We start from the raw sequence: 27,816 nt of genomic DNA on the forward strand, positions 1-27,816 counted from the left end.
GGTCGGGGGGTGTCGGCGGGAGCTCCCGGCCCGGGAACTGGGGCAGGGTGGGGATACCCACGGGCTGCTGCAGTGTCGGATCGGGGTCTCGCGCGGCCGCCTTATCAGCGAGCCCCTTTTATTGCTCCAGTGTTTCCCTCTTTTGCCAAAACTTCGGGGAGAGAAACCAGCCCACCGAGGTGTTGGACATGCAGGGAGGTGGGCCACCTCGCCCGGGACTGCCCCGTGATGGAGTGTGACATCAGCCGACCAGGTAGGCAAGTTCAATTACCTCAGTCGCTTCAGCACACAGGTTTTGTTATTCCTGTGACAGTGGATGGTACAAAAACCCAGGCTCTCCTGGATTCAGGGTGTGGTCAGTCTCTAGTACAGGTGAGCATAATCTCACCGGGGCATAAAAGTACACTGGGACAGGTGCATATTAAATGTATTCATGGCGATGTCCGCTCCTATCCCAAGATCAATGTGTGTATGACTATTAGCCAGCAGGTGACGTAGGTGCAGGTAGGATTATGTCCTCGATTGCTGGTACCAGTAGTTCTGGGATGGGACTGTGAGCAGTTTAAAGATTGGTTGACTGCCCTGACAGCCCTGTCCTCTTTACTGGCTAAGAAAGAGGAAGTAATTGGAGAGATTTTTCCCTTTCGCGATCCAGAATGGTTTTGCCATAAATTTAAACCCCGTAAAACTAAATGGGAGAGCCGGATCGCTAAGAATGAGGGCTGGCAATGGAGGGAGTCAGAGAAGTTTCAGGTGGGGGTGGTTGGTGAAGAGTCCGGGGGGGAGGTCGCGGAGCCAGCGCAGGGGTCTGGCTTGGCTGCCTCTGCTAGGGATCGACCTGACCCCGAGTTGGAAGCCATGGGAGCTGATTTCTTAGCTCGCTCCCGTGACTTCCGACTCGAGCAAGGGTGTGACGACGTGCTGGGCAGGCTCTTTGACCAAGCAGCGGTGGTTAATGGTCGGGTGGTCGAGCCCAGACGCGCCACCACGTACCCCCACTTTGAAATTGATCGAGACCTGCTGTACCGTGTTGATAAATTACCCCAGACCGGTGAAGTGCTTCATCAGTTGTTCATTCCTCAGCCCTTTAAGGAGTATTTGTTGCTGCTGGCTCACGCTATCCCCCTGTCTGGTCATTTGGGAAGGGATAAAACTAAAGTAAGGCTTGTGTCACGGTTCTTCTGGCTGGGGCTGGATGGCGATGTCAAGCGGTTTTGTGAGCGTTGTGGGGAATGTCAAAAAACCAGCCCTAGAGCTGTTCCACGAGCCCCGCTGGTGCCTTTGCCCCTAGTGGAAGCTCCGTTTGAGCGTATTGGGATGGACATAGTTGGGCCATTAGAGAGGAGTGCGGCAGGATACACCCACCTACTTGTCATTCTGGATTACGCTACAGCACAGACAGGAGACACAATATAACCGAGGAGCCCGGTTGCGCACATTTCAGCCGGGGGATAAGGTACTTCTTTTGTTACCCAGTTCTGAGTCGAAACTCTTGGCTAAGTGGCAAGGACCCTTTGAGGTTACACGCCATGTTGGGAAGGTGGATTATGAGATCTGCCAGCCGGAGCGACAGAGAGAGAAACACATTTATCATATCAATCTCTTAAAGCCTTGATTGCAGCCAGAGGCGTTGTTAGTGGCGCATGCAGATGACGTCACGGACCTGGGACCTGATCTTTCTGTGTTGGCAAGAAAAGGATTGGTACAAATTGCTGAGAATCTGACACCAATGCAGAAATGTCAGGCTCAAGGTCTGGTGGCGGAGTTTTCTGACGTGTTCTCTTCCGTCCCGGGGCAGACTCGAGTAGCCCATCATCACATTGATATTGAGCCGGGGGCGCTAGTTCGCAAGAGGCCGTACCGTATACCTGAACGTAAAAGACAAGTAATAAAAACGGAAATTGATGAAATGCTGAGACTGGGGGTAATAGAAGAGTCCCAAAGTGACTGGAACAGTCCAATTGTTTTAGTTGATAAGCCAGACGGGTCAACTCGATTTTGCATTGATTTCAGACAAATCGATGAGAAATCGAAATTTGATGTTTATCCAATGCCCCGGGTAGATGAGTTGCTGGAGCGTCTAGGCACAGCTCATTTTATGACGACACTGGATTTAACGAAGGGGTACTGGCAGATACCCCTGACTCCGGAATCTAGAGAGAGGACGGCGTTTTCAACTCCCTTCGGGTTGTACCAATTTAGGACCGTGCCTTTTGGGTTGCACAGAGCTCCCGCCACTTTCCAGCGGATGATGGATCGCATCTTGCGGACCCATCAGCAGTACGCCGCTGCTTACATAGATGATGTGGTTATCCACAGTAAGGACTGGCCGAGTCATCTGTGTAAGGTAGCGGCGGTGCTGCAATCCTTGCGGGAGGCGGGGCTCACTGCTAACCCAAAGAAGTGTGCCATTAGGAAGAGTGAGTCGGAGTATTTGGGGTATCGAGTAGGGGGCGGCCAGATCAGACCGCTAGTTGCTAAGGTGAAAGCCTTGGCTGACTGGCTGGTTCCTACAACCAAAACCCAGGTGCACTCCTTCTTGGGACTAGCGGGCTATTATAGAAAGTTCATCCCAAGCTTCGCTACGCTCGCTGCTCCCTTGACAGACCTCACCCGGAAGGCTGCCCCAAATACGGTTCAGTGGACGGAGTCGTGCCAGAGGGCTTTTCTCGCCTTGAAGCGGAGGCTGTGTAGTAAGCCAATGCTATGCAGCCCAGATTTTGGTAAGAGGTTCACCCTGCAGACAGATGCGTCAGACAGGTCACGGGGCAGTGTTGTCGCAGGAGGTTCAGGGAAGCGAGCACCCAGTCCTATACATCAGCAGGAAGCTCCTTTCCCACGAGAAAAATTATAGCACCATCGAGAAGGAGTGTCTCACAGTAAAATGGGCAGTTGAGTCCCTCTGGTACTACCTCCTGGGGCGACACTTCACCCTGGTTACAGATCATGCCCCCTTAGCATTGCTTCACCGAATGAAAGATAGCAACGCCAGAATCACACGGTGGAACTTGGCCTTGCAGCCCTATGCCTTCAGGGTAGTTCACTGAGCAGGAAAGCTGCATCAAAACGCAGACTTTTTCTCTCAGGAAGGCATGGGGGTGTAAGATTTTCGAATGAACCGGTGGTGTCATTCTGAGGGGAAGGATATGTAACAGGGAGAGATCTATGCTGACTCTGCTGGTGTGTCCACAGGGCTGCAGGAAGAGGGCGGCAGTCGTCCAACAACCGCCTGTGAGTCATGGCATTGACAAGGGGAGGTGGGAAAGTGGGTGTGTGGACTTTCCCCCTCTCTGAATGGCTGGGAGGCGAGTCTTGGGGGATTGTTGTTCCTATAAAATAATGCTCTGCTGTTTCCTCAGGTCTGCCTTTGTAGACGCGCTGTGTGTGTGCGGAAGCGCTGGTCGAGGACAGAGAGACCAGCTGAGAACACTGAACAAGTCAAAGAGTGACAGCGGGGAACCCTTGGGCAGACCCCGAACTATTGTTTAGAGCAGGCAGGGAGCCGACAGAGTAGGACGGTGATCCGGGTCATGTGGGTAGCGGCGACCGGGATAACGCTGCCGAGTGCAGCACCTTTTATTTGTAGTTTTATTACTGTTTTATTTTCCCTTGTTCTTTTCACCTTCTGTTTTCTATATTATTTTGAGCACCTGCGAGTGCGCCCGCAGTTATTCCACTTACCAGCTTTGGTATTTCCGTGGTGCTGTTTTTATCATTGTTGATAGACAGCCCACGGATAACAGTGCCCTCTGTGGGTAAAACTGTAAAAGTTCTAAAAATAAAACTGACCTGGGTGGTGTTCCAAGTACAACTGTTCTGTCTCGTGTGTTAGTGAATTACCCACCACCCTTCCACATATATATATATATATATATATATATATATATATATATATATATATATATATATATATATATATATATAGTGCCTATAGGAAGTATTCACCCCCCTTGGACGTTTTTACAGTTTGTTGTGTTACAACCTGAAATCTTGATGCATTTAATGGGATTTTTTTCCTTTGATTTATACAACCTATTCAACACTTTTAATGTGTGAAAAAATCTGTGTGTGTGTGTAAGCTCAGGTGCAACAAATTTCGCTCAGAATTCACACAATAAGTTAAATGGAGTCCATCTGTGTGCAATAAAAGTTGTTCACATGATTTCAGATTAAATACACCTGTCTCTATAAGGTCCCACAGTTGGGTAGTGCATTCAAAGCAAATATACTACCATGAAGACCAAGGAGCTTTCAAAACAACTCAGGGATAAAGTTGTGGAAAGGCACAGATCAGGGAAGGGGTCTATAAAGATTTCAAAGGCATTGTATATCCCTTGGAGCACAGCCAAGTCGATCACTAAGAAGTGGAAGGTATACAGCACCACTCAGAATCTGCTTAGTGCAGGCCGTCCTACCAAACTGAGCAGCTGGGTGAGAAGGGCATTGGTCAGAGAAGCCACCAAGAGGCCAATGACAACTCTAAAAGACTGACAGTGTTCTATGGCTGAGATGGGAGAAACTGTCCATGTGTCAACAATAGCTGAGGTACTCCACAAATCTGGCCTGTATGGAAGAGTGGCAAGAAGGAAGCCATTTCTGAAAAAAGCCCATGTAAAATCCTGCTTGAAGGCATATGGGAGACTCTGAAAAGATGTGGCAAAAAGATTCTGAGGTCCAATTAAAAAAAATAATTGGCTTAAATGCAAAGCATTATTCTGGCGCAAACCCAACACAGCACATCACCCAGGTAACACCATTGCTACTGTGGTGCTGGCAGCATTGTGCTATGGGGATGCTTTTCATTAGCAGGGACTGGGAAGCTTGTCAGGGTAGAGGGCAAAATGGATGGAGCTAAATACAGGCAAATCCTTGAGGAAAACTTGCTTCAGTCTGCAAAAGACCTAAGACTGGGACGGAGATTCACCTTTCAACAGGACAATGACCCCAAGCACACAGCCAAAGCAACACTGGAATGGCTTCAAAACAAGAAAAGTAATGTCCTGGAGTGGCCCAGTCAAAGCCCAGACTTGAATCCAATTGTGAATCTGTGGCAAGTCTTGATGATTGCTGTCCACCAACGATCCCCATCCAACTTGACAGATCTTGAACAATTTTTCCAAGAAGAATGGACGAATATTGCACAATCCAGATGTGCAAACCTGGTAGAGACTTGGGGGGGGGGGGTGAATACTTATCTAATGAAGACATTTCAGTTTTTTTTTCATTAACTGTATCACAATAAAAAAAATTTTGCCCCTTCAAAATGTTGAGTAGATTGTGTAAATCAAAGGAAAAAAATCCCATTTAAATGCATCAAGATTTCAGGTTGTAACACAACAAACTGTAAAAAAGTCCAAGGGGGGTGAATACTTACTATAGGCACTATATATATATATATATATATATATATATATATATATATATATATATATATATATATGCGTAAGGGAGGCAGCACCTGTGTTGAAAACTGGAAAAAAATGGACGGCAAAGAAAGCCGTGGAAGATGCTAAGGCTGCCCTTCGAATTGGAGATATTATGGAGCAAGTTCAGCATGGAAGAGGAGGTTTTGGTCTCAGTTCAGCTCCTCCTACATGGCACAAGGCAACCCCAGCGCAACGGAGGAAGCTGGCAGTCAATGAGGTGCAAAATCAGGAGGAAAGGATCAGCTGTGTAAAAACCATTTTCCAGGCCAAGCAGGGAAAATGGATGAGATGGGAAAGTGTGGAACAATGCAAGATTGGCTGGCAAGACCTGTGGACAATGGAACAGAGCCGGATCAGTTTTCTCATCAGATCAGCATATGATGTTCTCCCATCACCACAGAACCTAAACCTCTGGGTGGGTGAGGATCCCTCATGTCCTTTGTGTTCATCACCTGCAACATTAAGGCACATTTTGACAGGATGTAAGGTGGATCTTAGCCAAGGACGGTTTACTTGGCACCATGACCAGGTGCTGCGATGTTTGGCCAATGGCTTATTTTTCAACCAGAGATTGTCACCACTAACTTCGACTAGACGTTGTCTTGTGGTCTGGATCAGCACGCCTTGTTCATCTGGTAGAGTTAACAGTGCCATGGGAAGATGCTGTGGATGAGGTGTATGAGAGGAAGAAACTTCGGTATGCTGAACTAGCTGCAGAAGCGGAACAGTGAGGATGGAGAGTCCGTGTTTACCCAGTGGAGGTGGGTTGTCGAGGATCTGTGGCACACTCTACAGCCCGGTTTCTCAGAAACGTCGTGTCAGTGGCCAAGAGTTGCGTCGTACAGTGAAAAACTTATCTGAAGCAGCAGAAAGGAGCAGCAACTGGCTGTGGTTGAAACGGAAAGATTCTGGATGGGGATCTCAAGCACAATAGAAAGAAAGCAACGCTGATGTTCAGGTAATTAAGCTGTGTGGGGGGATGGAGGGGGGTGATGCTGGGACACCAGAATTACTGTTGATCCCTATTGAAGTGCCGTGGGCTAGTCAACGAAACACCATGGATGGAAGGTGCCCACTTGAAGACCCCAGAGATGTACCCTACTTAGCTCAATCCAGATGGTTGTCATGCTGATGCGCTGGGGAGACCGCACTGGGTTGATCCCCGGAGCCAGCATCGCAGCCGTTGTGTGTGCTGCTGTGCTGGGGAGGCAAAATGAGCTGATCCCTGGAGCCAGCATTACACCTCCGCAATCAACACCAGACAGAAGGATATCTACATCATCAGATGGAAAACAATGCAAATGGATGGAGATGCAGATGGATCACATTAGTTTACTGCAAAGCTATGTCTTAGTTGGTGCTTATCTTGGCAAGAGCCGAGTTCAACTTCATCATGAAGTTCAACATCTCCTCTCATGTAATGGAAATCATAAAAATTTTAGGCACTATATATACATAGATAATAGACTAGATAAATCAATACTAACATCAGAGGTGCTGAACATGATCAACGTAGTTTTAGAAAACAGTTATTTAACATTTGTTGATAAAAAGTTACAAACAAAACGATGGTACAGCAATAGGATCTATGTTAGGAATGCATTTTGCCAGTACATACATGGGGAAATAGGAAGAACAATTACTTAGAAAATCAGAAAGAGAACCTTTAGAATACATTCAATTTGTAGATGATATTTTTGGGGTTTGGACACATGGAGAAGAATCTCTTTTCCAGTTGCATAAAATGGCAAATGAAACATACAGTAATATTAAAGTGGACCTTCGATGGACAAGAAAATAAATAGAATTTTTAGATAAGGTAGTAAAACTTGAAGAATGTTCAATTGAGACTGACCTCTTCTGTAAACCTATTGACATGCACCAGTATTTACAAATGTCCTCTGCACGTTCAATACACACTAAAAGGGCAATCCCAAAGGGTCTAGGAATAAGAATACAAAGAATATGCTCTAAAGAAAGTGACTAAGTAAAACAAAGAAAAGTATTAAAAACAAATCTTAAAAAAGAGGATACAAAGAAAGAATTATAGTGACAGAGTTAAGAAAAATACTAATATCTACTGTAAAAATAGCAATGTTGTTTATGGAATAGCCTGTGAAAAATGTGATGAAATAAAATATGTTGGACAGACTAGAATAACTTTATATAAAATAATTCAGAACCACCTTTCATTAATTGGAAATTAAAAAATAATAATAATTATGTAAAGTCTGCAGTATTAGAACAGCTAAAATTAGACAATGCGACATATAGAAGAATAAAAGAAAGTAAATGGATAAATAGACTGAAGATGATTATGCCAGTGGGACTCAACAGAAAAGAATGAACTAATTAATTCCAATAAATATATAAAAGTTAAAAATAATTAAATAAACAAAATTAATTCAAAAGTTGTGCATGCTGATGCGCTGGGGAGGCCAAATCAAGGCTGATAAGTTTAAATATTAAATAATTTATATATATTTTTATTATATATATATATAGATATATATATTATATATATTATATATATATCTCTATCTATCTCGCGAGAGGGAGAGAGAGAGAGAGAGAGAGAGAGAGAGAGAGAGAGAGAGAGATCGAACAAGAAATCCATTATTTTTTCTGCACCAATTGCCAGAGGTAATGTTGAAATTATTTAACTTTTTTTTTTTTTTTTTTTTAACTCTATGGTGGGGATAGTACATCAGAGATAATTCTTGTTGGCCCTGCCCAGTCCTCCAAGGTTCTGAGGTTGAAAATACTTTACAAGAGCAGGGTGATGTATTATTGTTTTAATTTTCAAACAGAATCCAAAAATCAGGGCACACTCATCATGCGGGGCTATTTACACGTGAAATAGCTATGGGGGCATTTTTTTTTTATTATTGCTGTGTCAGGCCTGTCATGCATTATATCTCTTGTGGGTTTACAGTTCTGTATAAAACTACTTAAAACTGCTTTATACAGTATGCCCTTGTGCCGTTCGACAGAAGCAGGACGGTCCCGCAGAGCAATGCTTTTGCTTCAGTTACATTTGGCATAGTTATGTACATGTTGCAGTGCCTCTGAACAAGAGAGTTGACAAACTTATAAATACAGCTATGAACTGTGGTTTTATGAACCCTAACACATTGCTAATCGCAATTGCAATCGTCACTTTTTTTTCCACTGGCACAGGATGCCGTACGTAATTCCTTTTTGGCTGTATATCTTCCTTTACCAGCTCCACTATAAAGCGGAATGTTGCCCTGGTGACACAAAAGGACTATCCACTGCAGATAGTGATGCATCTCAACCTCTTCCCACCAGCAAGATGGACGAGTATGTGTCCAAACTGTTCTTTTGCTAGTCAGTGGCATTAGATAACAAGGTAAAAGGATTTACTGGTAGAGGATGTTTGGAGGTATAAGCTCCTAAAATAAAGCTAAAATATTCACTGTTCCCAAGTGTTAGCCAGTTTCATTTTATACCTTTCAGTTAATTATTAATTAATGAGTCTTAAGATAAATTAGTTGAAACAGTGTTTACTACTAACGACATGACACCCCACTAATGACATTTGAAAAACAATTTGGGCAAGAGCAGTAAAATATATCATTAAACAACCAGACACGAGGTATTTAGAAATTACAGCTTAGACTCTGTCATGTACCAGTTCTCTGTGTGCGTAAGGAAACAACATCTGCGAAAACAACACGAGAACTTTACGCATAGCTAATTTACATATCAACCCCCACCTTTCCCATTCATTTGCGTAATGTCGGGTGAAAAGCCGTGTAAAATAGTAAACAGAGTAAAATAAACAGAGCGAATGGAAAACTGAAAAAGCAGTTTGCAAGAGACATTTTTCTCGAGCAAATGTCTCAAGCTAAAAAAAAAAAATATGCGTGGAAACCCCACCAATGAGAAAAAAAAGCAGTACAGCCCTAGTTTAACAAAAACAATGCAGACAGATTCGGAAAATGCTTGTGATGGTTCTATGTACTATCTTATAATAGAAACAGTCTGTTACAGTGCTGACCAATGAGTGAAGGGTTAATGAGAGGTGGATAAATGGGCGCTGACTGGATCAAGTGCTGTTGTAAATAAAACATGAACTTCTATAATAAACAAGGAGTTATTTCAGCCGGCTAGCAGATCCAAGAACAGCACACATTGTTTACTAAAGCAATCCTTGTTTGAAATACGAACAAATGTACGAACAATGCTGCTTCTGAGTTGACATGAATCTATGTCATTGATACTTAAACAAGCACAAGAAATCATGCTAGAATAAGATTAACATAGATCATACTGTTTAACTTCTGTACACCCATAATCTAGTTTATTAGCGATGAATATGAAAAGACAGTTTATCTGATAGAACTTGTTATAATGTTTTACTATAGTTATATAGATGTAATTGGTATAAAGGCTGGAGCTGTTACACAGAAGAATGAACTGAAGCTGAAAACACAAAGGATGACAGTTTGGATTAAAGGGAGAGCCTTGAGCCATATTGTGAATTCATTGACCTTCTACTATAGGGTCCTCGTTACTGACTGAATTAAACGGAAAAACCTGTGCTGGTTAATACTGTTGCTCAAAGGATGAGTAAAGCAGTTCAACATATAGACTGCTGGATGTGAGTGGGAGACATGGCTTTAAACTCTGTTCTGTGTCAATTGGTGTAACATGCTGTGCTACATAATGTGCTACATATTTGAACAGTCAGCATTGGCAAATTTGGAAATACTATAAGAAACTTGGAAAATCCTACAAGAGGAATGTACGTATCCTGATTTTACATGTATCAGACAGGAACCCTGTAAAGGAGTGAATGGCGTAGGCAAGAGAAAAAGTAACCACCAAACATTCAGATCATGTTTGCCTTCATTTATCTATTCTTCAGACCTGTGTGACCTACTGTAATTAGTGCCATTCACACCTCTGCAGGGTTAATGTCTAACACATGCAAAAACACAGCATTGCTCTAATGCGGCCATTAAGAGATCCAGCACACTTTTTCACTTGTGGGTGATGATCAAATCAACCAGTAATATACTGCAAGCATGTGAGCAACGTAGACTTTAAGTCAAAGCATTTGCCACCGAATGTAAGTTTATTTTCTGATTTCCAAAAATTCGACCATGATACAGTACAGGTATGCATTCGCAACACTTAATGTACTGAATCTGCTGTCCTGCCTTTTCAGCACCACCCCTGGAAACCCAGCACACCGTTGCTACATTGTTGTCAGAAGTGGAGGTGAGGTACCCCAGCATGCACTTGGAAGCTGGCAGGGGGGAGCGTAGAAGTGCAAAGCTAGACTCACCCAAATAATTGGCATAGGCAAAATTAGATTGGCCCAGCATCGATGTTGAAGCTTTGGATAAAATTAATGGCATCGGTGAACCAGATTCTCCCAGAATCAATTTTGAACCTTGGACAAAACTAGACTCGCCTGGGCTAGTCCCAAACTTCAGTGAAAACTGTTGAAAAAACAGGTTTTGCTCAGTCATCTTTTTCAATTTCTTGGCCAACCTAGACTCGCGTCCGAGTGCTGAAAAAAAGTGGTAACTTCGGGATTCGCCCAGAAGCCCTTGGCAAAATTAGATTAGCCTGGGCAAACTCCAGACCACTGGGTTTTGCCCTTAACATATTGATCCAAGCCGTGCTGTGTTGTGGTGTCCTGACCTTGTGAATATGTGATCTTGCTGCAATTGTCTGGCTCCTGTTTTCTTCCCACGGACGTTACATTGGTGTCAGAGTGGGACAGAACGAAAGTGTTGGTTACGAAAAGAGGGAGCTAGGGGAGAGAGAGAGCAGTGGACTCTGGGAGGCGCTAAAAAATGTCTCGGGGTCTGGAGCTGTGAGCGGAGAGAGAGACGTTAAATCCGGCATATGCTGAGGTGGATTGGGGGGGGGGGGCGGTGCAGGGTCCGTCCCACCCCCCCCCGAAGCAGCTGACAGCACCATTACCATGCCCACAACTAGGTGGTTGCATCTGGGGAGAGCCTATCAGTACAGCTGGGGGATTGGGTCCAAGCCCCTTTTGAAGTAGCAGACCGCGCATGTAAATTCTTTGGCCAACTTTACGGCGAGCACCAGATCGCTTCAGGACTGTACCATTGTCTCTTCAGGGATGAAGAGAACTGAGTGAGGAGATGTGTAGAGAGCTGTGCCATGCCGTGCTGTGCTGTGTTGTGCTGTGTTGTGGTGTCATGGCCTAGTGAATAAAGATTTTGATCGTGCTGCGGTCGTCTGTCTCCCTTTTTCTATCCGCAGATGTTACAATATACAGTGCTGTGAAAAAGTATTTGCCCCCTGCCTGATTTTCTACATTTTTGGACATTTTTCACATTGAACTTGGTCAGATCTTTTTATGGGTTGTAGTAGTATATAGAGGAAGTCTGAGAGAAAAAAAAGACACCAGTTTGGTGCTTCTTTCATTTGTTTGGTGTGCAAGGTAATCAAACATGCAATCTTCAGGTGTGAAAAAGTTACTGCCCAACCCTAGTTAACTCAATCCAATTAAAGGGATAGTTAGGGTCAGCTGTTTTAATACTTTGGTTAACAATCAGGCCTGATTTGGGCCAGCCCTACCCAATATAAATCTGACTAACTTTGGCCCTTACCATCAGAGTGAAGTTGGCAGCACACAGGTTCTAGAGGCACATCATGCCAAGATCAAAATAAATTCCTGAAGACCTCTGGGAAAAAGTTGTTGATGGCAGAGTAGCAAGGCGGAAACCACTGCTCACTAAGAAGAACATGAATGCTCATCTCAAGTTTTCCAAAAAGCACCTGGATGATCCTCAGGAGTTCTTTAGAAAATACAGTTTTAGAGGAAAAAATAACACAATTAAAATGGATTGTTTTATTCATATTATAAGACTACTGTACACACAGTATTTAAACTGCAAAATCAAATGTCAATCCACTTTTGTCTAATCACAGTTTTTTAAGTGAAAGAAAGAAAAGTATGCTTATTAAACGTTTATAATATTCTCATAAATCAAACTACCACTTTTTAAAAAATGAACTATCGGACAATTGAAATTAATTCCGACTGTATCCTCCAGCAGAACAAAGACCGAAGAAGTTGTCTCTTCTTTTGTGTTTCGCTCTTTGCTTGTTTGACATTTTTCATTTTACAATTTTATCAAAATAATTTGCTCAAAGACCAAAATAACCTTTCATTATGTTCTTCGATAATTTCTCAATGCTCAAATTGCCAAATGGTTATTTTTGTTCTTTCACCGAATCCTGTGAGTGTAACATACCCTGATAGAAATTCCAACAATGAGCAGCACTGATGCATTCTGATCAAAACCGATGGTGTGCTGGTTTTTAGCTGGCCATAATGGTTCAGGAGCTGGTTAAGCTGGTCCAAGAAAAACCACATCCATTTAAAAATTCCATTTACTGTAAAGTTCTCTGTTTACAGTGAAGTTTTACTGTGAAGTTCTAAGTCAACATTTTGTTGATTACATTCCCAATTTTTACTGTAAACATTGTCTGTGGTTTTATATGCCTCTGATTCCAAACGCTTAGAGGTTCACCAACAATTGCTGGAATTTTCAGAAGCGCTGTGTAAGTTTTATGTATTACCTTGTTTCCGTGGACAGCCAATTCAAGTCGACTCAAATGCACTTGAATTGGCCTGAATTTTCCCAGAACTCGAGTTGATGAAAAAGGTGACGTTTCCATGGTTTTCCAAATTACCCGAGATGTCACATCAGTTGGACAGGAAATACTATCGATTTTCCCCAGAAATAGTTGCCAGTTAAAGGTCAAGTCGTGAATTCACTGAAGACATTGTTACAGTCAAACTGTCAATGATTTATAAGAAATCCATCTAGATATTCTTTCACATTTGTTTCATGCAGCACATGTACCTCTGATGACTGGTATGCAGAACAGGGAAAGTACAACTGGACATAGGAAATAATATGTCAGATAACAAAATGGATATGAGAATGGCAATGATGAAGCCAATTTGCTTGAAAACATTCAAATTAGATCAGACATTTCCATCAAAGGATTTACAAAAATCTAGAATTGATCTGATGCGATCAGAAACCCAGAGGCAATGTAAACAGCGCCTGTTGAAGACAAGACTTTTTTGTTAAGCATTTTTGTGTTCATTTTTTTTAAGGGTTTAATTAAGTAACAGACCAAATTGTCAGACTTGTTAGAAAGCCTGTAATAACATGTTTGATTGTTATTGTCGATTCAATGAATATTACTGAAGACAGCACCCACCGTGCAGGTATCTCAAAGTCCATGAACAAAACGTTAAAATAAATGAGTTCTGCAACATATAAAACTGAGTTGATTTTACCAGTGCTTACTAGTCTATTAACCAGTTTGAAATTATTTTGAAGCAAAATAAAGCATTTTCATTTTGGTTTTATTGTTAAAGTTTTCACACGTGGCAATACTGTCCTACAATTACTACATGGTACTGATAATTCCACCGTGTTATGTTGTGAACCAGCGCTAAATTTTAAAACTGAAAGACAGCAAATGCTTTTCATAAGTTTACTGTTTACCTTAAAATTAAGGGCCATATAAGAATGATAAATATTGTAAAGAAGGCCTTTATTGTTATTCTCCAAGTTGCTGCAGTGACAGATGCTATACCGAGTTACTTTAAATGAGATACTGTTTTAGCAGACAGATTTCATTAATTAAATTTAATTGAATGATTTTGGAATTAAAAGTATAAATGCAAAACTGAGACATTTTTCTTTGTGAATCCAATCAAAAGAAGCAAATTCAAAAACCATCAAAATGACCCAAAAGGAGATCTGTTGAATTTAATAACCAAAATGTCTGGTTATACCGTATGTTCCCGTCCCCTACAATATTTTTGCTTGACAGCCTAACTGAGACTTTAGAACTCAGACCAATCCGAGGACTGAAATCGGACCAGATAATTCAGGCTTCTGTCCGATTTGGGAACCAACTCGATTAATTTAAAAACATGGAAACAGAGGTGGGGCGGGGGCGGGGGCGGGGAGGCATCACGAAGATATAAACGTGGTATAAGATGCTGCCAGAGCTCACTCATACTTGGCTTAACTCCTTGTCTCCCCTGTTGATATTCTGTTCTTGTTTACACCATAACAAACTGGCACATCTCTGTGGAACTGTGCTCTGCATTGCCAGGGAAACAAATGGCCTTGTCTGAATGCTGCTTCTTTCAGTTTTGTCATCAGGATTTAATTCACATAATTAAAATGCAGCACAGTGGCATGATTTATATCTTTACCACTAGCTGCGGATAACGTTTTAGACCTTGAGGAATGTGAATAATCCTGTAGAACATTTATACCAAGACCACTGTGGACCAGAACTAAAACACTAATATGTTCAGTCAATAGGGAAGGCAGCCAATTGGTTAATAATAGAAAAGAAGCTGTTGAAGGGGTGGGGATGATTTCATTTCCTGGGTGAAATTGCAACACTACCTGAAAGAATGGTTTTCAAAACATGATTTTTTAACATAGTGTAGTAACAGAGATCTAGTTTTAAAATAAAAATATATAAATATTACTATAACATGCATTTCTTTTAAAACTGCATATGTGAGACCAAAATAGCAAAGTGGACAACAGGTAAAATTTATGGAAATATTTTGTACGCTACACTCCCTTTAATACTAGACCTGACAACTTCCATGACAGACTTTAAAGAGTAATTAGCTTCAAATTTCATTTATAATCGTTTTAATCAATAATCCTTTTAATCTGTTTGTTAAGTGGAGACTGCTCTCCAGTTCTAGTTGACAGTTGTAGACACAAATAACATAGGCTAGGTAAGCCAAACATCTTTGTATATTAAGCACCTGCGCCATCTAGTGAACTCCTGTGGCTCTGTGTTCAATAGATGGCCACATAACATAACTTACATAAAGATATACAAGGACACAAAGGACACATAAAGACACTTTGCCTTTACAAATGTTAAAGGCTGGCACTAGAACTTAAGAACAACTATTCAGCTCACATCAAAGAACAGACTTAACACAGACTTAATAAAAGTTAAAAACAAACACTGTACCTGAAGAATTGCAGGAAGAACCCCTCAAAATGGTTGCGAACATTATATAGCCATGGGGTGGAGTCAAGAACCAGTTTTGTGATAATGTTGCTAGTGCTAAGAAGAAGAACATTGATTTTAAATCATTAATTATCTCTCATTTAGCATTAGAGTTTATAAGAATTGTGTCGCTGTTAGAAAAACCTTTGGGTTGGAGTTGCCATAGGTACATTTACAGTACATCATGTCTTGTGTTATCAAAGTCAAGAGGCTTCAATGGTACACAGAGAACCAAAGTTTCACTTGTTTTTGATACAGAACCAGTATCTCACATGAAACCAGCACCATTCCCTGCTGTAACAATTACCTTGCCATGGAGGAAAGGGAAGCACAGTGAAATATTTGTGTCAGTATGTTACAATAATCTCAACTGTAAAGTCCAATTTTAATATATTTTTACTTAAATTGCATTATACAGTGTAATTAGATGAATGGTAGTGAGGAAGGAACACAGAAGACAATTATATAGATTTCAGAGAATTGCAAGCAAATAAAAAACAAACAAATGAAAAGTAAATTAAGTTAGAAAGTTGGAATATAGGACTCAAAGATCCATATTGTTTAAAAGCTTGTATTTAGTGTTATTATCCCTTTCAAGTTGAACTGTCATATAAACATGTCACTTTCAAATTAAACTGCTTGGGCAAGTGTCTGTAATAGTAATAGGAGAGAAAATAATAATTCAAATTACACAACTAAAAAAGCAACATATCAAGTATATCAAGTATTTATTAAATATAGACTTTAGAAAATGTGTATAACAACAAATGCAGAAATTTTGATAGGATAGAATTGACTCGTGTTAATCCTTGACATATTGTTAATGAAACCCTGTTTGTTTTTAGTTGCCTTTTCTGGCCTGGGATTCACCTCCTTCTACTTGGCGGGGAAGCTGCAATGCTTCACAGACAACGGCCGTGGAAAGAGCTGGCGACTGTGTGCTGCAATATTGCCTCTGTATTGTGCAATGATGATAGCGCTGTCACGCACCTGTGATTACAAACACCACTGGCAAGGTAAGCCCTCTCTTCTGCAATATTGCCTCTGTATTGTGCAATGATGATAGTGCTGTCATGCACCTGTAATTACAAACACCACTGGTCATGATGTATTGTATGCTGCTGGAATTAATTTCCTGCTTTGTAAAGGGGTTCTATCTAAATAATTAATTCCTTAAAGCTTAACTGTCCTGCACTTCCATTCATCATGCTGGTTTCACATGAGCTCAAAACTCAACTTTGTCCTCCAAGCTACAGATCCTGGGTGTAAAGAGCAATTGGCTCGGTGGTGGGATTGGAAGATGCCTACTGACCCTCAATTCTCCTGAGTGGTTGTGTGGGATTGCCGTGGTGAGGGAACAGATTTAGAGAGAACAATGTGGGATAAAGAATGATTTAGTGCATGCCATTTTAAATATTGTTTGACTGGTAATCTAATTGGTCTTGAAATCCCAGACATAATAACATTTATATTTTTATATGGCACCTTTCATAGTGGAGCACCATCACAAAGCACTTTACAGAGGTAGGCTGTAAACTGTGCATTATATGCAGAGTCACTTACAAAAGGACATTGATTTAACATCTCATCTGCAGGACAGAGCACAAGTGACTTGCTCAAGGTTACACAATGAGTCAGTCAGTGGCAGAGGTTGCATTTGAACCAGTGACCTTCTGCTTACAAGTCCTGGACTGTAACCACTGGACCACACTGCTTGCTTGAAAGCATCAGTCTAGCTTGTTTGGATGATGTGTCAGGCTGTGATTGTAAGGGAGTCAGCAGATTCCTGATCCAAGGCTTTGATACCTGACACATTAAACTGCACATCTATGTCTACTGTTTAAGTCCCTTCATTAAGACTGTTAACTTGAGATGATGTGTACTTTCACTAATGGCCTCAAATGCTTTTGACATTCAACATGCTGGACACAAATGGACAGACTTCAGATAGCCAAATATGGTGAAGAATTTTTTATCATATGATTGTATAGAAAATCTTATTTTTCTCCTTTGGATAGTCCTGATCATTTCAATATATTTCAATCCTATACGATGAAAAGTCAATGATTACCTTGAACACATTTTTCAAAGAGTTTTATCCCAGAGAGTAATGGACAGGATGGGGATTCTGCCAATAACTGACAATATTTACTTCTGTTGCCGTATTCCTCTTATTTCTATGTATATAGCATCGTATTTACTGCTGTGGAGAAAAAATATATATTTTACTTGAATGCATGTTTCATACTGCAGCTTCAGTATCCAGGAAAGAGGCTTTCAGGCTGACTCGTCACTCTTCCTAGTGTAAACCTCTCTTATCAGGATTACAATGTGAGTTATATTGTCTTACACAGACTCATTGGAGTCCAAGAGGCTATTTAACCAATATGTATCACGTGTGACACACTGCAGACCCTGAGTTACACAGAATGTGTCCTCTTGGTAACGTTAATGTAATAACTGACTGATTTTCATATGATGATCAGTATCACAGTTATTAGGAAGGGAGGAGACATGGAAAGGAGTGATAACTTTTCTGCATCATCTGGGTGGATACACTTTAACTGGATGAATCCAACAATGACCCACCTCTGCAAAGGTGTTTAAGAAGCAATGCTTCAAGAAGAACATGATCTCTGTCTCCTTCTCTCTCTTCTCCATCTTAGCCATGCTCTTTCTTCTTCATCTTCACCTTCAAGTATTCATCTTTGCCCAATTCATCATACTTAGAGGCCCTGTGGATTTAGTCCTGTGATTGTTTCATTTTGACTTTCTTCAGACAAAGCAAGGTCAGGAGAAGCAGCCAGCATCAGCAACAATATATGACAACCAAAGGACTTCTCTTCTACAAGCAAGCTGGAACAACAGAACTCTGCTGAACTTTAAGAACATTAAGACAAAGTTGCAATGATATTCTATTAATGCAACTATACTAGACTCAATCCTCAAAAGACATCGCTATCTGAAGACGTGTTTATAACTGTGTTATATTCAACATAACACTGAATTTTAGACGTAAAAATCTATGCCTGTTAACCCATTGACTGCTAGCATGAGTTCAGTTTAGATCCTAGTTAGTAAACTAGTTACTGCTTTAAATACATTTCTTGAATCTGCCAATCCTAGTTAAATCATTTAATTGAATTTAAGAACCCAATATTGAAATGAGACAATAATGATCAATATTATTTTGAATGTTTCTTTTTTATTCATAGCAGGCAATGCTTTATTTTACATGTAGATATATATGTGGAAATCGTTTTGCATGATATATGTAAGTACACTGTTGTATCAGAAAAAGGGTTGGGGTTAGGGTTAGGTTTAGAGTTAGTGTTGGGGTTATATCATGCAAAAACACATTAAGTATATCGTCACTATGCATAATAACATTGCAAATTATGTGGAAGTACACATGTGTTTACCAAGTAATTACTATGTAAATACACAGTAATTAGAGACACAATGTAAAGTGTTACCCACTGAATTTGTTTAAATTTGACGATCACATAAAAAATTAATGCAAACTAGGAACAACACCTTAAAATAAGCAAAATTGTTCAATTGGGCCTGCACAGGATTTGATACAGATGGAATAAAAATAATGTGTCAATAGACAAATTAATTTCTCAAATAGATCCTATGGTAGTACCATTAAAGATGAAACAACTTTAATAGTAAATATTTATTTGGCATCTACAGACTATCCTTTCTGATTCAAATGAAGATATATGCTGAAAGTAAACAGTAAAATAAAAAAGTAAAATATTTTGGTGGTGGATCTCTCACAGTAGCTTATTGTTCTTAGGGTGAATGTGTAAAGCACAAAAAACAAACCACTGTATATTCAAAGTACTGAGATAACAAAATAACAATGAAAAGATAAAGACAGAATGGCAGAATTTCTTAAGTAATGCAAATCAAATCACCTGTGTTGATCAACATTTTGATTGTGTTTAAATGACATATCATGTACATATCCATATATAATTTAGTAAAACATGAAATATTACAAATGTAATCCTCCCTTTAGTACAGTATGTTTATATACAAACCATTACCAGATACTTTGAGAATTGCTTGTAAATAAAATCAGTTATGTTGGTTGTATTGGTACAGAGATGAAAAAATTGAAACCCACGTTGAAGTACATATTATATTTTATTGGAACACAGAAGTTCAAATATAAAGCTAGGTCTCTTTATCAGGCAAAAGTGGATTTGAGAAAAATAATGGAGATGATTAGATTTTTTTTTAAAGGATCTTGAACAAAGCCATGGTGCAAAAGGCCACAATTCTATCCTATACTATAAGTTATTATGTTATGTGTAAGGTGTCTCTTATTGAATAAATGATGCAATTTGGGTAAGAGGACTTCAAAGCAAAGATAAGCAGTTCAAAGTGAGGAAAATTATGTTTCCCATTATAAGAGACACCTTACAAAGCTAAAGCTAAACATGCAGCAGATTTCAATTGATCTTTAATTTAAACAGACATGTTTGAATACACAAACAGCATCACTTTTTCGATTTTCGTTTCTCAAGTGGAAAGCTGAATTCCCCAGCAGATCAGCCTCTGGGCTTGCAGTCGACCCAGGATGTCATGGTAACTGAGAGCTGGCTCAGACGTGGTTTTTTAAATTATTTAAACAGGAGCGCACAGAGTGACAGACAAGCTGAACTACAACATATCTGTGCTAGCTAGATAAAGCAACGTGAATATTGCAGTGAGTGCCTGGAGGGGATTGGACTGGCTTGCGTATCATTCTAGTCTTTAGAAGACATTTCAAGAGAGAGATGGGTGATGATAGATACTTAAACACAAGGAACATGTATATGTATTTTTCCACTACAAAACTAAATATTTTTTAGAGATGTTTTCAGTTTAAAGCAATAACAACGGACAGTACGGCTATTGTATTTCAGAGCATATGGTGTTGCACAGTTATCAGCCTTTAAAGGTAGAATGGAATATGTTTGAAAATATATTATTCTCTTATCAGCATGACAGTCATGTTAGTTGCTTTGAGCAAAGGCTTTTTGCATCATCAAGAAAAAACTAAATGTTGGAGAGTGTGACTAATTGGATTAAGACTCAAGGCATCTCTAGAATAGGAGCAATTAGCACAACCAACTCAGCACATGGTAACTGTCAGCAGTGAATCTCACAAAATGGGGAAGGTGAGACTAATAATCAAATTCATCTCACAGTCTCACTATCTATGTGGCTTGGAACTTGGTTTCAGGAGACCAGGTTTCAGGCCACTACATGGCACAACATGGTAGACTTAGGGCTTAGTACAGCAAAGTTGCCTCAAACTAGGGCTCCTGGTCTCCTGGAACCAGGTTTCAAGCCACTTTTTTCTGAATAAGTGGCTTCGCGTTCCCTCAGCTTTAGTCTACATTGATGATGTAAATCCCTTGCGTGAGATGTAACTAAAAGTTATTTGAAATGGTCTTTAGCAGCAAGGCCTTTCCATTCCACCCCTTTAAATATTAACCTAAAGTGTGGTTCAGGGGGTGAAACTAGGCCCGTGCACCCTATCATTTTCTTCTACCAATTAAATCTTTTCTATTTAAACCTTAGTCTCCTCCTCCTAATTGTCTTGCTTTTTTTCTTTCTGGTGTAAACCAAAGCGAACTACAAGACCCATTAATTTTTGTTAAACTAGCAAAGAACAAAATGGATTACTTACAGCATGTTTCTTCAGAGTCAGAGGACTCCCAGGATTTTTTGTCTGCAGCAGATCATTCCCCTGCAGCTTCAAATCAGGGTCAAATCACTCCTCCATTCCAATTTCCGTTCAGTGGCTCTGTGAGATTCGTACAGCTGCCTCCCAACCAAGATCCTCTCAGTACTCCAGCTTCCCAAGGAGCTAATCTTCTTCGTTCTAAATGACTCCGGGCTCAGGATGCACCTCCAGAGTATCTATACTGAAAGGGCTGGACTTTAAATAAACTTATAAAGTCCCTTCTTACAAACGGACACGCGATTCCAGCAGGTAGTGATCGAGAATCTCTATTTGCAAATCCATCTCTGCAGAACCTGTTTTTCCCCCTAAAAACGCTCCCCAGCTACTCTAAGCCGTTCAGAAGCCCCAACCAGACAGAAGGCAGTCTGCGTCGGAACAATTTATCCCAACAGCCAGCACTTCTAAACAGCAGGATCCTGCTTCAGCCAGATCAATCCAACAAGAGCACTCCTTGATTTTTCAGGAGATTAAATCTTTCAGACAGCCATTTGCCGACTCATTATCCTCAGTCAAGACCCAGCTGAGTGAGGTAAAAGCCTAGGTAAAAGGCTGTCTAATATTGAACAAGAAGCAAACTTCAGCTGTTTCAGCTTTCTCCTCTATTCCTACAATTACTCCAGTCTCAGCTACAGTTACTTCCGGTTCCGCTCTATTATTAACACCATCAGTAGATCCTCCAGTCTTCAACATGCTTTAGCTTTTGGTTCCATCTCCCCATCCAAATCTAGACGGCATTCAATAGCTCTCAAATTCAGTGCAGTATAACTGAAGGTAAAGACATTAATCTTGTGTCTTTATTTATGGCAACATCAGAATTCCTAGATCACAGAGTGGTGGATTGCGGAGATCTGTCAGTTACATTAAAATCCAGAGATCCCAGATTACTTAAAAATCTAACATTGGGGGAATCTGCCCTTGCTTTCTCCATATTTAGATATGTGCTATGCTCCGTTTATCCTAACCGCAGAGCTGAATTAGACTCCTATGAATATTGTCTGTCAGATACGGAGGGACTATGTTCTTTGAATATCATAAAGCGTTCTCAGCAAAAGCAGCAGCCACATTGGCATCAGACAACCATTTAATCAATTGGGCTAAATCCGATCCACATTTATTTAACCAAATTTTCGGCAGCCTCAGAGCTAATGCATGCAGGGTCTGCGCTTCCATGGGTCATCCAACATCCCTCTGCCCTAAGACTGCTATAGCATCTACTTCTAAAGCGGCACCTGGTGCCAACGCTAATTATTCAAACAGATCTTCCTTTCCCAATCCAATACATTCCTCAGCTCTACCTGATCAACCCACAAGACAAGACAAATACGGGCGCAGAATTAAATTTGCAGGAGGAAGACAAATTTGTAACAACTTCAACACCAGTTTCTGTTCAAGCAGGCAATGTAATTTCATTCATAGTTGCAGCAATTGTGGAGATGCTCACACCAACTCAGTCTGCCCTTTAAATCGCGAGTGACTTTCTCTGATGCTCATTGTCTCGACTCCCATTAACATTCCGGATTTATATAATAAATTTAAAAATCATTTATTAATATTAATAATAAATATTAATTTCTGATATTAATTTCACCAATTACTTAATTGACAGATTAAAAAACGAGGTTTCAGCCGGTATCACCCAAATTCCTTCTTCCTTGTTTCAAAGTAAAAATCTTCACTCTGCTAATCAAGATCCAAAGTCAGTTCAATTTCTCATTAAAAATTAAATTTAAAAAGGATTATAGTCGGCCCTTTCTTTAGCGCCTCCTTTTCCAGTCTATAGAATTAATCCTATTGGCATAGCAACTCAGAAAATGTCGGGGAAAAAAATGTCTTATCATTGATTTATCAGCTCTGCAGGGTTCAAGCATCAAGCAGTATCAACTTGCTTATTCCCCAAAATCAATTTTCTCTTCATTACATTACTATTTCAGATTAATTCATTCAATTAAATTAGCAGGTCGTGGTTCCTGGCTTTTAAAGCAGATATATCAGATGCGTTTAAGGTAATGCCAATCCACCCTTCTCTTCGCCACCTGTTTGGTATATGCTGGAAAGGAAAGTTTTACTTTGCCACTCAATTAACTTTTGGCTGCCGCAAAAGTTCCATTTCTGCTTCACCTGTTTGATGATTTTTTATTGATCTCCCCTCCATCTGATCCACCAGCAGAAGCAATTACTAATCTCAAGAGTTTGTTTTCAGAAGTTGGCGTCCCGCTCTCAGAGGAAAAAACAATCGGCCCCCTTCATTCTCTGGAATTTCTTGGAATCATTCTGGACATGGAAAAATTCGAAGCCAGCCTCCCTGAGTGCTCTGCTTTCATTGCTGGGTCACTTCAATTTTGCAATTTGTATTAGTCCCCAAGAGAGGACATTTATATCTTGTCTACTTGCTCTTGCATCAACAGCAAAAAAAAAATGGACTCTTACATTAATATTTCATCAGAAGCTAGGAAAGATATTAAAATGTGATCTGCTCTTATTCAGCATTGGAACGGCTTATCCATTTTTTATGACGATTACATCTCAGCACCGCATGACATGGCTTTGTTTACAGACGCATCATCTCTTAGATTTGGAGGTCTTTTAAAGAATTAATGGTTTTCCTTTATATGACCCCTGGAAATTGAAAGTCCATCTCCACAGCTTATTTTATTGCGATAATGTAGCTACAGTTCATATTATAATAAAGGCCGTTCCAGTTCCCCTTTATCATGCAATTATTGCAGCGGCTAGTTTGGATTTCAGTATCCAACAATTTTTTAATACAAGCTCGCCATCTACCGGGCATATGTAATAATGCAGCTGATGCTCTCTCTCTCGTTTACAAATTTCACAGATTGATTCCTACAGCTCTACCATTCCCAGCAGGAACTCCTCAGTTCAACCAGCTCATTTTCAATTGAATCCAACCATCAATAAGCTACTTAGAGCTCGCCGGCTGCTTCTACCATTCACTTGCCTATCTCTGTTGACATTCTTGGCAGCATGATTCAGTTCTCCGTCAAGGCTGTTTTTCTCCAATTGATGACCTAACAACGAAAGCATTATGTCTTTCTGCATTTTTTGTTTTTTTGAAATGCACTGAATATACAGTCCCTTCCATTTTCAGTTTTCCCACTCTGGGTATTCGCTGCAGCGACCTTAATCATATTCTGGATTCACATTTTATTCTCTTCCTTCACATTTCAAAATCTGATCATCTTCTGCAAGAACAATGTATTCAACTTTCAAAAATGGACTCTCCTCTATGTCTATATTCTTCCATGCTGAAATACATTACAGAATGTAATCCTAAAACTCCTTCCGATCCCCTATTCATCAATGCAAGCAGATCTGTTGTTTCAAGGCATTGGTTTTCTTCTCAGCTCTCCGCTTTGGTTTCCAGAGTAGATCTTCCCCTGCAATTCTACACTCTGCATTCATTCAGAATTGGGGCAGCCACTTCAGCAGCAGGTGCAAAGATTAACCAGCATCTAACCAAAAATATGGGTTGCTGGACCTCCTCAGCCGTTGAAGCTTACATTCGTTCTTCACCAGCCGAAATAGCATCTGCCCATCAGTCCATTGCTAGTATGTCCAGAGCAGGGACAACCTTTCTGCCTGGACTGCCGAAGGTTTCCTCCTTTAAAATAAAATATATTAAAATAATATAAAATTAAATAAAATAAAGGGGGGTTTTCCTTCCCACTGTGCAGAGGGTCTTCACTTAGTCAGTAGGGTTCAGTTACTAACCCCTGTGTCACGTTAATCCTTTTTTCTTTTGTGTTAAATGTTTTCTTTCTTTTTCTTTTTATATGCATTGGCGGTTCTCTTTTTTCTTCCTATAAATGTTTTCAGCGGGGAGCCAGGGGTCCATCTTTTAGGGGATTAGTGATTCCACTTTCTCCAACCCTTTGTTAAGCATCTCTTCATTTACCTCATAGAGGAGGGTTTTCCGTGAGTCAGAGTGGACCCCCGGCCAAACCCTTCCTTTAGCATGCATGATCCTTTGTCTACTTCTCTTTCAGGCTCTGATTCCTCTATTCATGTGAGGGTCCCAAGCGAGGGAACTCCTCTTGTTTGTCGGGTCCCCTCAAAGACGTTGACCCCTCTCCTGTTTGTTGGGTCTCCTCAGTGACGGAACCCCCCTTCTATTATGTTGGGCTTTTGAAGAGGCGGAACACCTCACTCTGTGTGTATTAACATCTTCTAACTTTGTTTTCTTTCCGGTTTGCGAGCCTCTTTGTATGTCGGGTCACCTCAAAGACTGTGCCTTTCTTTGTATGTCGGGTCACCTCAAAGACGATGGTCCCCCTCCTGTATGTCGGGTATCCTTAGCGACGGAACCCCCCTACTGTATATGTTGGGCCATTGAAGAGTTGGAACCTCTTTTATGTGTTAATATTACTAACCAATGTTTTAGTAAGCCTCTTTGTTTGTCGGGTCATCTCAGAGATGGTGACCCCCCTTCTGCTTGTCGGGCTTCCTCAATGAAGGATCCCCTCTTATGTGTAGGGCCTTTGAAAGCCTCTCTTTTATATGTTATTCATTACTAACTTTATTTCCGCCCTGTGAAATCAGATGATTAATATCGGTATTTTTTTCCAGATATTTTACATACAAAAGTTAGTGATTAAATAGTCCTTTCCAATGTCACCTTTCAACTCTATCAGTCCCACCTATTCTCTGAGGTTGGTTTTGGCAGAGTTCAAATTTTACATTGAGTCACAATAAGGAGGGCTATTCAGTGCCGAGATTTAGGATTCTTGAGACAAGCATAAAGCAAGGTAAAGCCAGATTTGGAGAAGAATGAAAACTATGGGAGCATCAGAACCCAGAACCACTCAAGCAAGCAAGCAAGCACCATAAACATGATGTGATATTTTGTAACAATTGTAAGTCGCCCTAGATAAAGGCATTTATTTGATAAATAAAGAAATGAAATGTGAAACAATAAATTAATCTACTTATTCTTTGTTTGGATCAGTGTACAGTTGTTTATTTAAATTGATCAAATATTTTACTCTACCTATTTTTTAAAATTTTAACAATAGATACACCTTCAATGTATTTCAATCATAGCTTGAACTTCACACTTACTTACTTCAAGCCCAGTGATACATGAGACTGTCTGCCCTGGGTTGTACTTTCCCTTAAGTTGGATGTTCTATCCTGGACATCACCGTCACAGGTTTCTGGTAGACTGAACTCAATTGTAAAGAATAAGAAACACTGATCAAGGCATTAGCCATATCTTAACTTTTTGTACAGTGCCATCTCAGAGCTCTCTAGTAACATCATGCTACTTGTATAACTTTGTTTGACTGTGGACTTTTGCTTTTCAGATGCCCTAGTTGGTGGATTGGTTGGTCTCATCTTTGCCTATATCTGCTACAGACAGCATTATCCCCCCTTTCTTCACGTAGATTGCCACCTACCTTACGCCAGCCTCATGATGCAGGCCACAGCTGAAGAGGAAGAAAAGTCTGCAGCAGACAATGCAACCAGCTTGCCTCTGGAAGGCTTGACCGAGGGTCCAGTATGACTAATAAAGTTACCAAATTGACTTTTAGCACTTAGACATTCCAAACAGCAGGACAGTAACTCTTAGCTGAAAACAACATAACAATAGCATTATACTGAGTTTTTTTTTTTTAAAATTTTTTAGTGAATCTGCTTTACTTTCTCTTTCAAAAACGTGTTATGGGAATTAAATGTCAAAGTTTTGGCATTTTAGAGTGTCCCCCTATAGTAGACTTAGGGCCTCATTTCCGAAATGGCACTAAACATTAAGGTGCACCATAATTGCAATTAGTGTACACGTTCATAATTTCCATATTTACAATTGCAATTGTATTAATTATTGCGCAAAATAGTGGGCATATTATGGCACACACTGATTTTATTGTGCTACACTATGGTAATCAGAATGAATATGTGATGGTTATGGTAATACTTGATAATGTATTTAAATGAGGCACCCCACTCTGAATAATAAGATGAGCTTTTTTCACACCATATGTACTAAAGGGCAATGATCGTGGTGTGCACCTTAAAGTGAGCAATTAGTTCATTTTGAAATCAGGCTTTAACCATTGATAGGCGCACTATTTAAACCTATTTTATTAGACTGAAATCTATCTGGCATTATGGAGGCATTACTTGCATTAAAGTTTTCATACAGAGCAGTAACATTATCTGCAAATAACAAGTTATAGTAAGCATGAATGAATGTTATAATTTGTTAGATTAAATTTTATAGTTGATTACATTGCTACAATCAATAGAGTGGTGAAATAAAATACTGGACCAAACTAGATGTTATAATTTAAAACAGCCTCCTCCACTAGAATTTCTAACTCCTCTGCATGCAGTTTTAGTTTGAGTTACCTCTGCCTGTCCACTGCGGCGGTTTGTGTCTGTTGATCGCTCCTTTTCAATCAGTGTAAGCCACCTCCACCTTTCACAATAAGCCACTGACCACTTTTTATATCACAATGCTCAAGGCTAAGTCTTTGACATTAGCACTCTCATTAAATTATTGCTCACAATACATGTAGTGTGCACGCT

General features: G+C 40.3%; 1 protein-coding gene across 1 annotated transcript in view; it reads left to right on the forward strand.

Moving 5' to 3' along the window:
- Positions 1 to 27,162, forward strand: part of plpp4 (phospholipid phosphatase 4) — a 147,377-nt gene extending 120,215 nt beyond the window's left edge. Inside the window, exons 6-7 of the mRNA XM_041267953.1 lie at positions 16,364 to 16,534; positions 26,592 to 27,162. Of these exons, the coding sequence (XP_041123887.1) occupies positions 16,364 to 16,534; positions 26,592 to 26,791 (371 nt within the window). The 3' untranslated portion in view covers positions 26,792 to 27,162. The remainder of the gene's footprint in view (positions 1 to 16,363; positions 16,535 to 26,591) is intronic.
- Positions 27,163 to 27,816: the final 654 nt, after the last annotated feature.

The sequence above is a fragment of the Polyodon spathula genome, chromosome 13 (genome assembly GCF_017654505.1).
Source record: "Polyodon spathula isolate WHYD16114869_AA chromosome 13, ASM1765450v1, whole genome shotgun sequence".
NCBI lineage: Eukaryota > Metazoa > Chordata > Actinopteri > Acipenseriformes > Polyodontidae > Polyodon > Polyodon spathula.